This window comes from Hyperoodon ampullatus (genome assembly GCF_949752795.1).
Source record: "Hyperoodon ampullatus genome assembly, chromosome: 7".
Classification (NCBI taxonomy): Eukaryota; Metazoa; Chordata; class Mammalia; order Artiodactyla; family Ziphiidae; genus Hyperoodon; species Hyperoodon ampullatus.
The window spans coordinates 107,106,362-107,119,624 of record NC_136920.1 but is presented as its reverse complement, the minus strand read 5'-3'; the positions used below and the strand labels follow the sequence as shown (position 1 = coordinate 107,119,624).

Here is a 13,263-nt window from a genome sequence, read left to right as displayed (position 1 = left end):
TGCCTGTTTCCTCCATCCCTTTCCTCTATGCCACCTACCTTAAGGAGACCAGGGCAGAAGAGCAAGGTGAGGCCAAGGAGAAGAATGTGTTCTAAGAATTGAAATGGGATATTTTTTTTAAGCTGAAAGTGACTGAAGAGCTATGGGGTTTGTCTGAGGGCTTGTTCAGGAGGTGGGAAGGGAGATCCAGCAGGGCATATTTGAAGACATCTATGGAAGAAAAATTAAATTCTTTACTGAATGTACCTGGGTGTTTTGCCCATTCAGTGTACCAGTTAGAAAAATATAAAAATAATATATGTTAGATGCATATATTTAAGTGTGGATTATTTTTATACTATAAACAGGCCTGGAAGGGGAGAGTGAACTTAACAGAATGAATCTGGTGGTATGGATAGCCAGAAGCCAGGGTTTGAGGGGAGAGTGATGAGCGTGGAGCCAGGAGAGGCATACCTAGAGTCAAGAAACAGATGGGAGGTTCCTGTCTGGGCATCTCCAAGTACCCCCACAAGATAAAGAACCAGTCTTTAGGTATGCAGCTAAGGAAGGGCTGTGGTTTCAGTGTACAACCGTGGTGTGAATGATCTTCACTGTCCTTTCCTCCCTTTTGTTCAGTCTTTTCCTTTCTCACTCATACACACTAAATTCACCCACACTAGAAGAACTAGAGGTGGCAGCATAGTGAATGAGGGAGCATCTGCAGTTAGGAAGAGAGAAAATCAATTCCTTTCCCTATTGGAGACTCCAACCCTGAATTAGGTTTGAGCTAGGATAGTGGGAGGAAGAATTTCTTATGAAATGAGAATAAAATTTAATTTGGGTCAAACATTTTTCAGAGAAAAGTCGATACTGAGAATGACCAGAAATGTCATTTATGAGATCTGATCAAGATTTCATCCAGGGAAAGAGAAAAATGAATTGTCAGAACTTGTTTAAAGGGAAATGGTGAGAGAGAATAAGTTGCCTTCTGTTCCTACTCTGTAGAGTCCAGCTCCTTTAGTAAACTGAATACAAGGTAGGGAGAAGTTTCAACCCTTCCCTACTTTTCATGGGTAACTCCAAATGAAACCTCTGCACGGGACAACTTTGTAGCCATCTTGCTCTTCTCTCCTTTCTGTACTGTGTAGACACAACTTCCTGAAACAGAGTCATAGCCAAACATGATTAGCCCCATGGCTTGGTTTTTTCTCCATAAGTATTTGATGACTAAATTTAAGCACACAGGGTATTTTAGAAAGTACCTTTAAAGGTATTTTAGAAAGTACTGTTACCTGGGTTGGAGACGGGACAAATCCCTAGAAATAGTACATGTCAGAGACTGTAGTTTTCATTAATTAATGCATATAGCCAATGAATAACTGAACTACTTCAAACTCATTGATTTTCTTCCTAGTGTGAGAACTGATAAGCTAAGCGGAAAAAATAGTCCTGTTCCTGCAGGCAGCATTAAAAGACTGCCTTCAGGATACCAGAAATAGGGTCTAGGCTGCACGCGTGGATATGGAAGGTATCTGTTGGCACACAAATTAATGGTGCAGAAGACTAAGGATACTATCCTTATTTAAGCAGAACTAAAGGACAGTGCCATCATAGGACATACGGTAAAATTCTGCATCCCGGGAGAAAAAGGAGCGTTTATTTACTTGGAGACTCAAAAGAAGAATATGAAATGAAAATTATAAAGCAAATGAGGATTTAAAAACAAATCTGCTTAGTGTTTTGAATAACATTCAAGACGAGGGTTTAGCTATGAAGTAGAAGCTGAGAGCTTTAAGGAAAGAATAGGCTTGTCATTAAACGACAGCTGTTAGTGGAAGGTAGTCTGTGAAACCATCTAGAAGTGTATAGAAAAGAAGACAACAGACTGAACCCTAAAACTCTTATATTTAAGAAGTACATTTCATTGCCACCTTCTAAGTATAGACATTTTCCCAGGCATCTGCTGTTTTCATGGATCCACTCTCACAATTAGCAGTTTCAAGCATACTACCTTTCTGCATATGACTACCAAATCTTTAACTCAGTTTCTTTCACTCTTCAGACTCCTATTTCTCACTGCTACGTATTTCTCCTTGAACACTACACAGATACCACAAATTCTGCAGATAAGTCAAAATAATAATTGCCCTTCAAGTTATTTTCTTTTTCTAACTTTACTTTTTTAGATGGTACCACCATCCAGTCATCCAGGATTAAGAAAGCCCAGACCCGTTTTCAGTTCCCCTCCTCCTCCCCTTGTTATACCAAACCCTCTAATTAACAGTGATGTGCTCCCCTCTGAAAACGCTTAGTGTGGGCACTGTTTACATCCAACTTAGACTAATGCAGTAGCCTCCTAACTAGGTTCCTCTTCCATTATTTTGCTTCATCCTTCTTCATTTTTGGCCGTCATTTCCCTATATACACTCCACATTGCAGCCAAATCACAACCTGCTATCTGCTATTCTTTAAATATCGCCAACCCTCTTGTATTTATATTTGTTTTAATTCTTCTGTGTCCTCACCACCACCCACCCATCCACCCTGCCGCAAACTCTTCCTTGCCTTCTCCTTTAACAGTTTAAATCCATTTCAGGTGCCTTTTCTTTATCTCATTTAAGACCAAGCTTTTTTTTTTTTTCTTTCTTACAACATACCACATTTTACCTCATAATCTTTGTACTTGTCTACTTGCTTTACTTTCCTAGGGCTCCCTGAACGCAGGGGCAGTATCTTACTTTGCATTGTATCTGTTGCAGACCTAAAATGCTAGCGTGGACATAATCAAGAATCCATTATTTATTACAACAAATCCTCCAAAGGATTTTCCACTTACCTGACTATTGTATCTCACACCTGGAAAATTAATACTCTACAAGAAATATGAATTATTATGCCAAGAGGAATCTTATGTTTTCATAGGCTCTCAGTTTTCATAACCAGTTTCTGTTAAGAAAGTTAAATTTACCACCAAAAAGTTTCAAGTGATGAGATTAGATGAAACAGAAATTCTTTGCTTTTGAAAGAAAGTGCTTTAAAAAGTAGAAATATTGGATGTTGTCCTAGTGTCTTGATACCAGGAGGCCAGGGATTGCAGGAAAACGGTCTTTTTTGTCTTCATTCACTTTCCCCCCTCAGTTTCTGAAATGATTCTCCAGAATTTCTTCTCATAAAAAAGCCGTGTGGATGAAAGGCTCTTGATGCTGCAGCCAGTAGTCAGTCCTGTGCCTCTGAGGTGGGAGAGCCAACTTCAGGTCACTGATCCACAAGAGACCTCCCAGCTCCACGTAATATCAAATGGCAAAAATCTCCCAGGGATCTCCACCTCAACACTAGCACCCAGCTTCACTCAACGACCAGCAAGCTACAGTGCTGGACACCCTATGCCAAACAACTAGCAGGACAGGAACACAACCCCACCCATTAGCAGAGAAGCTGCCTAAAATCATACTAAGTCCACAGACACCCCAAAACACACCACCAGATGTAGACCTGCCCACCAGAAAGACAAGATCCAGCCTCATCCACCAGAACACAGGCACTAGTCCGCTCCACCAGGAAGGCTACACAACCCACTGAACCAACTTTAGCCACTGGGGACAGACACCAAAAACAACGGGAACTATGAACCTGCAGCCTGCAAAAAGGAGACCCCAAACACAGTAAGATAAGCAAAATGAGAAGACAGAAAAATACACAGCAGATGAAGGAGCAAGATAAAAACCCACCAGACCTAACAAAGAGGAAATAGGCAGTCTACCTGAAAAGGAATTCAGAATAATGATAGTAAGATGATCCAAAATCTTGGAAATAGAATAGAGAAAATGCAAGAAACATTTAACAAGGACCTAGAAGAACTAAAGATGAAACAAGCAACGATGAACAACACAATAAATGAAATTAAAAGTACTCCAGAAGGGATCAATAGCAGAATAACTGAGGCAGAAGAACGGATAAGTGATGTGGAAGATAAAATAGTGGAAATAACTACTGCAGAGCAGAATAAAAAAGAATGAAAAGAACTGAGGACAGTCTCAGAGACCTATGGGACAACATTAAACTCACCAACATTCGAATCATAGGGGTTCCAGAAGAAGAAGAGAAAAAGAAAGGGACTGAGAAAATATTTGAAGAGATTGTAGTTGAAAACTTCCCTAATATGGGAAAGGAAATAGTTAATCAAGTGCAGGAAGCACAAAGAGACCCATACAGGGTAAATCCAAGGTGAAACATGCCAAGACACATATTAATCAAGCTGTCAAAAATTAAATGCAAAGAAACCATATTAAAAGCAGCAAGGGAAAAACAACAAATAACACAAGGGAATTCCCATAAGGTTAACAGCTGATCTTTCAGCAGAAACTGCAAGCCAGAAGGGAGTGGCAGGACATATTTAAAGTGATGAAGGAGAAAAACCTGCAACCAAGATTACTCTACCCAGCAAGGATCTCATTCAGATTGGATGGAGAAATCAAAATCTTTACAGACAAGCAAAAGCTGAGACAGTTCAGCACCATCAAACCAGCTTTACAACAAATGCTAAAGGACCTTCTCTAGGCAAGAAACACAAGAGAAGGAAAAGACCTACAATAACAAACCGAAAACAATTAAGAAAATGGGAATAGGAACATACATACATATCGATAATTACCGTAGATGTAAATGTATTAAATGCTCCCACCAAAAGACACAGACTGGCTGAATGGATACAAAAACAAGACCCATATATATGCTGTCTACAAGAGACGCACTTCAGACCTAGAGACACATACAGATTGAAAGTAAGGGAATGGAAAAAGATATTCCATGCAAATGGAAATCAAAAGAAAGCTGGAGTAGCAATTCTTATATCAGACAAAATAGACTTTAAAATAAAGACTATTAGAAGAGATAAAGGACATTACATAATGACCAAGGAATCAATCCAAGAAGAAGATATAACAACTGTAAATATTTATGTACCCAACATAGGAGCACCTCAATACATAAGGCAAATACTAACAGCCATAAAAGGCAAAATCAACAGTAACACATTCATAGTAGGGAACATTAACTCCCCACTTCCACCAATGGACAGATCATCCAAAATGAAAATAAATAAGGAAACACAAGCTTTAAATGATACATTAAACAAGATGGACTTAATTGATATTTATAGGACATTCCATCCAAAAACAACAATACCCATTTTTCTCAAGTGCTCATGGAACATTCTCCAGGATAGGTCATATCTTGGGTCACAAATCAAGCCTTGGTAAATTTAAGAAAATTGAAATTGTATCAAGTATCTTTTCCAACAACAATGCTATGAGACTAGATATCAATTACAGGAAAAGATCTGTAAAAAATACAAACACATGGAGGTTAAACAATACACTACTTAATAACGAAGTGATCACTGAAGAAATCAAAGAGGAAATAAAAAAATACCTAGAAACAAATGACAATGGAGACACGACGACCCAAAACCTATGGGATGCAGCAAAAGCAGTTCTAAGAGGGAAGTTTATAGCAATACAATCCTATCTTAAGAAACAGGAAACATCTCAAATAAACAACCTAACCTTGCACCTAAAACAATTAGAGAAAGAAGAACAAAAAACCCCCAAAGTTAGCAGAAGGAAAGAAATCATAAAGATCAGAAATAAATGAAAAAGAAATGAAGGAAACGATAGCAAAGATCAATAAAACTAAAAGCTGGTTCTTTGAGAAGATAAACAAAATTGACAAACCATTAGCCAGACTCATCAAGAAAAAAAGGGGGAAGACCCAAATCAGTAGAAATGAAAAAGGAGAAGTAACAACTGACACTGCAGAAATACAAAAGATCATGAGAGATTACTGCAAGCAACTCTATGCCAATAAAATGGACAACCTGGAAGAAATGGACAAATTCTTAGAAATGCACAACCTGCCAAGACTGAATCAGGAAGAAATAGAAAATATGAATGGGCCAATCACAAGCACTGAAATTGAAACTGTGATTAAAAATCTTCCAACAAACAAAAGCCCTGGACCAGATGGCTTCACAGGTGAATTCTATCAAACATTTAGAGAAGAGCTAACACCTATCCTTCTCAAACTCTTCCAAAATATAGCAGAGGGAGGAACACTCCCAAACTCATTCTACGAGGCCACCATCACCTTGATACCAAAACCAGGCAAGGATGTCACAAAGAAAACTACAGGCCAATATCACTGATGAACATAGATGCAAAAATCCTGAACAAAATACTAGCAAACAGAATCCAACAGCACATTAAGAGGATCATACACCATGATCAGGTGGGGTTTATTCCAGGAATGCAAGGATTCTTCAGTATATGCAAATCAATCAATGTGATACACCATATTAACAAACTGAAGGAGAAAAACCACGTGGTCATCTCAATAGATTCAGAGAAAGCTTTTGACAAAATTCAACACCCATTTATGATAAAAACGCTCCAGAAGGTAGGCATAGAACGAACTTTCCTCAACATAATAAAGGCCATATATGACAAACCCACAGCCAACATCGTCCTCAGTGGTGAAAAACTAAAAGCATTTCCACTAAGATCAGGAACAAGACAATGTTGCCCACTCTCACCACTCTTATTCAACATAGTTTTGGAAGTTTTAGCCACAGCAATCAGAGAAGAAAAGGAAATAAAAGGAATCCAAATCGGAAAAGAAGAAGTAAAGCTGTCACTGTTTGCAGATGACATGATACTATACATAGAGAATCCTAAAGATGCTCCCAGAAAACTACTAGAGCTAATCAATGAATTTGGTAAAGTAGCAGGATACAAAATTAATGCATAGAAATCTCTGGCATTCCTATACATTAATGATGAAAAATCTGAAAATGAAATCAAAAAAACTCCCATTTACCACTGCAACAAAAAGAATAAAATATGGAGGAATAAACCTACCTAAGGAGAAAAAAGACCTTTATGCAGAAAATTATAAGACACTGATGAAAGAAATTAAAGATGATACAAATAGATGGAGATATACCATGTTCTTGTATTATAAGAATCAACATTGTGAAAATGACTCTACTACCCAAAGCAATCTACAGATTCAATGCAATCCCTATCAAACTACCACTGGCATTTTTCACAGAAGTAGAACAAAAATTTCACTATTTGTATGGAAACAGAAAAGACCCCGAATAGCCAAAGCAGTCTTGAGAACGAAAAACGGAGCTGGAGGAATCAGGCTCCCTGACTTCAGACTATACTATAAAGCTACAGTAATCAAGACAGTATGGTACTGGCACAAAAACAGAAAGATAGATCAATGGAACAGGATAGAAAGCCCAGAGATAAACCCACGCATATATGGTCACCTTATCTTTGATAAAGGAGGCAGGAATGTACAGTGGAGCAAGGACAGCCTCTTCAGTATGTGGTGCTCGGAAAACTGGACAGGTACATGTAAAAGTATGAGATTAGAACACTCCCTAACACCATACACAAAAATAAGCTCAAAATGGATTAAAGACCTAAATGTAAGGCCAGACACTATCAGACTCTTAGAGGAAAACATAGGCAGAACACTCTATGTCATAAATCACAGCAAGATCCTTTTGGACCCACCTCGTAGAGAAATGGAAATAAAAACAAAAATAAACAAATGGGACCTAATGAAACTTAAAAGCTTTTGCACAGCAAAGGAAACCATAAACAAGACCAAAAACCCTCAGAATGGGAGAAAATATTTGCAAATGAAGCAACTGACAAAGGATTAATCTCCAAAATTTACAAGCAGCTCATGCAGCTCAATACCAAAAAAACAAACAACCCAATCCAAATATGGGTAGTAAACCTAAATAGACATTTCTCTAAAGAAGATATACAGAGTGCCAACAAACACATGAAAGAATGCTCAACATCATTATCGTTAGAGAAATGTAAATCAAAGCTACAATGAGATATCACTTCACACCAGTCAGAATGGCCATCATCAAAAATTCTAAAAACAATAAATGCTGGAGAGGGTGTGGAGAAAAGTGAACCCTCTTTCACTGCTGGTGGGAATATGGATTGGTACAGCCACTATGGAGCAGAGTATGGAGGTTCCTTAAAAACCTACAAATAGAAGTAGTATATGACCCAGCAATCCCACTACTGGGCATATACCCTGAGAAAGCCATAATTCAAAAAGAGTCATGTACCAAAATGTTCACTGCAGCTCTATTTACAATAGCCAGGAGATGGAAACAACCTAAGTGTCCATCATTGGATGAATGATGTGGCACATATATACAATGGAATATTACTCAGGCATAAAAAGAAACGAAATTGAGTTATTTGTAGTGAGGTGGATGGACGTGGAGTCTGTCGTACAGAGTGAAGTAAGAAAGAGAAAGACGAATACCGTATGCTAACACATATATATGGAATCTAAGAAAAAAAAATGTCATGAAGAGCCTAGGAGTAAGACAGAAATAAAGACACAGACCTACTAGAGAATGGACTTGAGGACACGGGGAGGGGGAAGGGTAAGCTGTGACATAGAGAGTGGCATGGACATATATACACTACCAAACGTAAAATAGATAGCTAGTGGGAAGCAGCCGCATAGCACAGGGAGATAACTCTTTGCTTTGTGACCACCTAGAGGCATGGGATAGGGAGGGTGGGAGGGAGGGAGATGCAAGATGGAAGAGATATGGGGACATATGTGTATGTATAACTGATTCCCTTTGTTATAAAGCAGAAACTAACCATTGTAAAGGAATTACACTCCAATAAAGATGTAAAAAAATAAAGTAGAAATATTAACATTTATGACAGATTTTCTTCAGTACTTTACCATTGGGAAAACATTGTAAAACTTGAATGATTTAAGTTATACCTTAAACTTTTATTTTACTTTGTTTATAAGGTGAAAATACATACTAAGAAAATGAGATACAATTTGACTAAAGCAGGTTAATCTTTGTAATCTAATGCTAAACTATCTCCTGAAAAAGTAAAATATTCTTGCTCCCTTTGGGTTTGTTGGAGATTTCAAGGAAATTTTGGTATTGACAATAATTTTTTGGATAAAAAACTGTAAGCTTAGGAAACTTGAAAACTTGTAAAGTGTTGAAATTAAGTCTTAAGTTCAGTAGCATTGAATGTACTGGCTTAACTAGCTAGTTAGCTTGCTGGTTTCATTTCTTTTTTCAACTAATATTTATTACAGATGTACTAGGCAGAAAGGATTTAGGGCAAAGGTGATTACCTCATAGAACTTTTATTCTAGTGAGATATCGAATATTAATGTTTGATAAACTGGAGTCATTGTAAAATAACTTCTCTAGTTTTGCTGTTTTCAAATTTCATATTCATGTGATGTTGATGAGGGCTGAGTAGATATGGTGAATATTTTGAAATCAGTCTCATTGAATTTTGGCTTATAATGAGGTAAGTAAACAAATTGAGCATTTTAGTGGCATTTAGTGGACAGGCTAGATGAAAAGTAGTTATTGCCCGCGGTTACCTGTTGATATTCCGCCTTACAGACACTACAAAACTGCTGATCTAAGTTGTCTTCCAAAAATAATTATAGCCAAAACATCTCTGTATGTTAGTGTTTATATTATTGATACATTCAGTGTAAATGGGAGAACCATGTTCAAAAAGAATAGTTTTGTTTACAATAACAAGCTTTGTCCTATTAAATGTTTTCTCATACTTAGCTAGTTATTTTTTCTTCTCGAAGTGTTTTCCTAAATTTATCTCCTTTGAATTTCTTTTATTGATTGATTGATTGATTGATAATTTGGATATCCTAATGTATGAAGATATGAGGAAGAGGATGAAGGATGCAAAGTCCCTAAGTAATACTATTTCTGATTGGAGTTTCCTATTTCAACTCATGTCTTATGGAAGACTGCCTTAGTAAAGTGGCTTTTTGGTGAAATTTTGTTTAGTTTTTAACAGTTGTTCATACTTCTCTCTGGTAACTGCCTCAATGTCTATTATATTTTAAAGCCCCCTCCCCCTTTGTATCACACATAGGGGAAAATAGGAAATTACATATTTTTCAAGTCTTACCTATGAATTTCCACCATGATTTTCCATAGGCTGTAGTATGTAGTTAACTAAATGCTTATAAACCAGTGTTGCAATCTAATTTTTTTAAATGTACACTTTAAGCATATACAAAACTAACATCACCAGTGAGGGCAGATGGCTATCTAGATGTGCCTCTAGATAGGATACTTTATCTGTGTAGTATTCTTATTAAGAATGTATAATATAAGTGTAATCGTTAAGAACCATCAGACTGAAAATAGCCAACATTTATTAATAAAAAGTGGGGGATGGGGCTTGTATTTTAAAATACTAACATCATAAAAGAAAAAAGAAAAGGTAGCAAGGCAATGACAACTGAATGGAATACTTGACCCTAGACTGCCTCCTGTACTGGAGGTGGGGAAATGGTATAAAGGACATTACTGGATTAATTCACAAAAGTTGGAGTACAGAGAGTAGATTTTTAAGTAGTATTTTAATGTTAAATTTACCAAAGTTATTAACTACAGTGGTTATGTGAGGGAATGTCCCTATTAGGAAATATATATTGAAATATTACAGAGTAAAGGGCCAAAATATATGTGACTATTCCTTCAAGTCAGGGGGAGTGGAGATACATATGCATGTATGTGTGTATATGGTTGGGGGGAGTGAAATTTTTAAAATGTAAGTAGAAATATATCTTAAGTTTCTGTATTTAGTATTCTGTATTTACTTATGTTTTATTTTTCAGGAAAGCAAAATAGATGAGCACCATTTTGTTGCAGTAGCTCTTAGGAAACCCAATGGATCTAGACATCACGATGTAAGATTTTAAGATTTCTCTGATTTTTTTCTAAAAAACATGTATTAAAGTTGAATTTATTATTTATTGATGGAAATTATCATTTGGTTTATATCAGGTTAGAGGTTTTGGCTTTTTTTTTTTTTAATTATAGACTTTAGAAGTGTTCATTGTCTAATCCTTAAGATCATCTGGGATGTCAAAGAAATGTTTTAAAAGTATGTTACCTGCTTCTTCACATTCAAATATACTTAAATATGACAAAGAAAAAATTTTGGTGGTATTGTCCTAGTATTCATATATTCAGTAGATATTCAAGATAATCACTGTCTTGGTCATCTTAACAGTGGTTTATTTCCTGGTGAATTGGGGCTGTCTTTGAATATTAAGGTTACCAAGTTGAGGGATAGTGAGTAATGGAATTATCTGTCAAATTAAACTCCTTCTCCTTTTTATTAATACTCTCCTAAATTATTTCCAAAATATCAAAAATGTGAGAGATCTTGTGATATATTCTAGCATAACATCAATTCTTCCAATCAGAATCGATTTTTACTTTCCTCTGATATTTAATAGGTAAGTTGAGAAATTTTTTAAAAAAGAAACCTTAGGGTCTTGACTCTCAGCCTACATATAGTTGTGATTCTGTGGAAGTATTTATTTAAGGAATACTGATAATGTCACAATAATTGAAACTACATGCTTATTATTATTTTTAGGGAATCTGCGTGAGAGAATGTAGTGTGATCAATGTGTATGCATCATTACTTTTAGAAAAAAAATCTCAGTCTACAGATCATGCCTTTGACAGATTAAAAAGATGAAAATTCTTCATAGATTATTTTCTTTTAAAAGGGATGACATGTTAAAATTGACTCCTGTTATCTGAAGATGTTCCAACCCAGGTTACCTGTCCTTGTGTGCTGAAGTCTCAGCATTACCCTTTCTGCTAATACCTTATGATTCCATAGAGCTTTATATTTTTTGTAATGTCTGCACATGGCAGTACTTTCTTTTTATTTCCCTGGAGACAGCCTATTTAGGCAGCAGTGGCATAGTGAGAAAAGGGTGAGGGTACTATTCAGAAGACATGGCTGAGTTTCAGGCTCAGGTCTACCATTGAACCTGTGTTGTAAGCATGTATAGATTGATTGATCTTACTGAGCCTCAATTTCCCCATCTCTAGAGTTGAGGTAACAACCATATCATCATAGTTATGAGAATTACATCATATAAAATAGATATTAACCTTGTAAAAGCACTGTAGAAGACCCAAGTACTATCTTTAGTAGAATGTATAGAATGTTAAAGACAGTCCACACTGGGCTGAGTTGTGAACAAGGGCTCTATCACAGAGTATAAGATATAGTTTAAATTTAGTGTTGAATGAGTCATTTCCTAATGAAGTGTTGCATCTCTGTGTGGTTATGGGTATTTTATCAGACACACCCTCTAGAGTATTTCTCAAAAGTTTGCCTGGTGGTCCCTCTCTATCAGAATAACTCACCTGCTTGTTAAAGTTGTATATTTGGGGATCCTTTTTGACTCATCTACTGAATCAGAATTGTTGGATGTGTGGCTCAGTAAATCTATATTTTAAACAAATACCACAGGTTATTGTTGTCTACAAAAAGTTTGAGAATCAGGCTATTTCATATTTTTCTTGATTTGTTATATTGGCAACACTAATATAAGGAGTAGAAGCAATTATCTAGAAATGCTGCTGTGTTGTAATTTAATGTTATTGAAGTATAATTTAATATTGCTGAAATATGATTACTGATTTCTTATTTTCCTAATTATAAAATTGACCATAAGATTAATATGCAGTATAACATTGAGGTAATCTAATTTTTTATCCTTTTAGGTTTCATTTCAAGGTGATTCTAAACCAACCCAGAGGCAGTTTACTATTCTCACCTTTAATGATTTAATATCATCTGCTGTTCCTATGACCCCTGAAGATCCTTCATTTTGGGACTGTTTTTGCTTCACAGAAGAAATTTCAATACGAAATGGTACAAAGTCATGATATGATTTTCTAAGTAACAAAGGGAAATGAAAACTGTAATCTTCTGTATTCACTAAAAAATAAATGCCTGAGAGTATCAAATTTTATTTCACAAAACAGTTTAAAAAAGAAGAAACAACTTTTCCTATTAAAAAGTCAGACTCCCAGTTCAGGATAGCTCACTAGAATACATGTTTACCTCTTCTTCCTCCCCAAAATCACATTGGATTTACTGAAGAAATAGAAACTGGTGGGAGAATCTTAAAGTGATATATGTTCATTTTAGAAAAACAACAGAAAATGTGAATTCACAAGGGAACATTAGAATTCCTATCTTTCAGAGATAACTATTTCAGAGGTAACTATCCCTAAAACCTGGAATATCTTCCCAGACCTTTTTCTTGGCAAATGATTCCATCTTAACATAGTTAATCTTTTTTTAAATGGGAGCATACTATTTTTAATTTTTTTTCTCT

General features: G+C 36.1%; 1 protein-coding gene across 2 annotated transcripts in view; it reads left to right on the top strand.

Annotated features, from left to right (window-relative positions):
• Positions 1-12,808, top strand: part of AASDHPPT (aminoadipate-semialdehyde dehydrogenase-phosphopantetheinyl transferase) — a gene marked incomplete at both ends in the record, with an annotated part of 29,974 nt that extends 17,166 nt beyond the window's left edge. For both annotated transcript variants that reach the window (XM_079708228.1, XM_079708227.1), the window contains 2 exons: positions 10,726-10,797; positions 12,644-12,808. In XM_079708228.1, the coding sequence (XP_079564354.1) occupies positions 10,726-10,797; positions 12,644-12,808 (237 nt within the window). The remainder of the gene's footprint in view (positions 1-10,725; positions 10,798-12,643) is intronic.
• Positions 12,809-13,263: the final 455 nt, after the last annotated feature.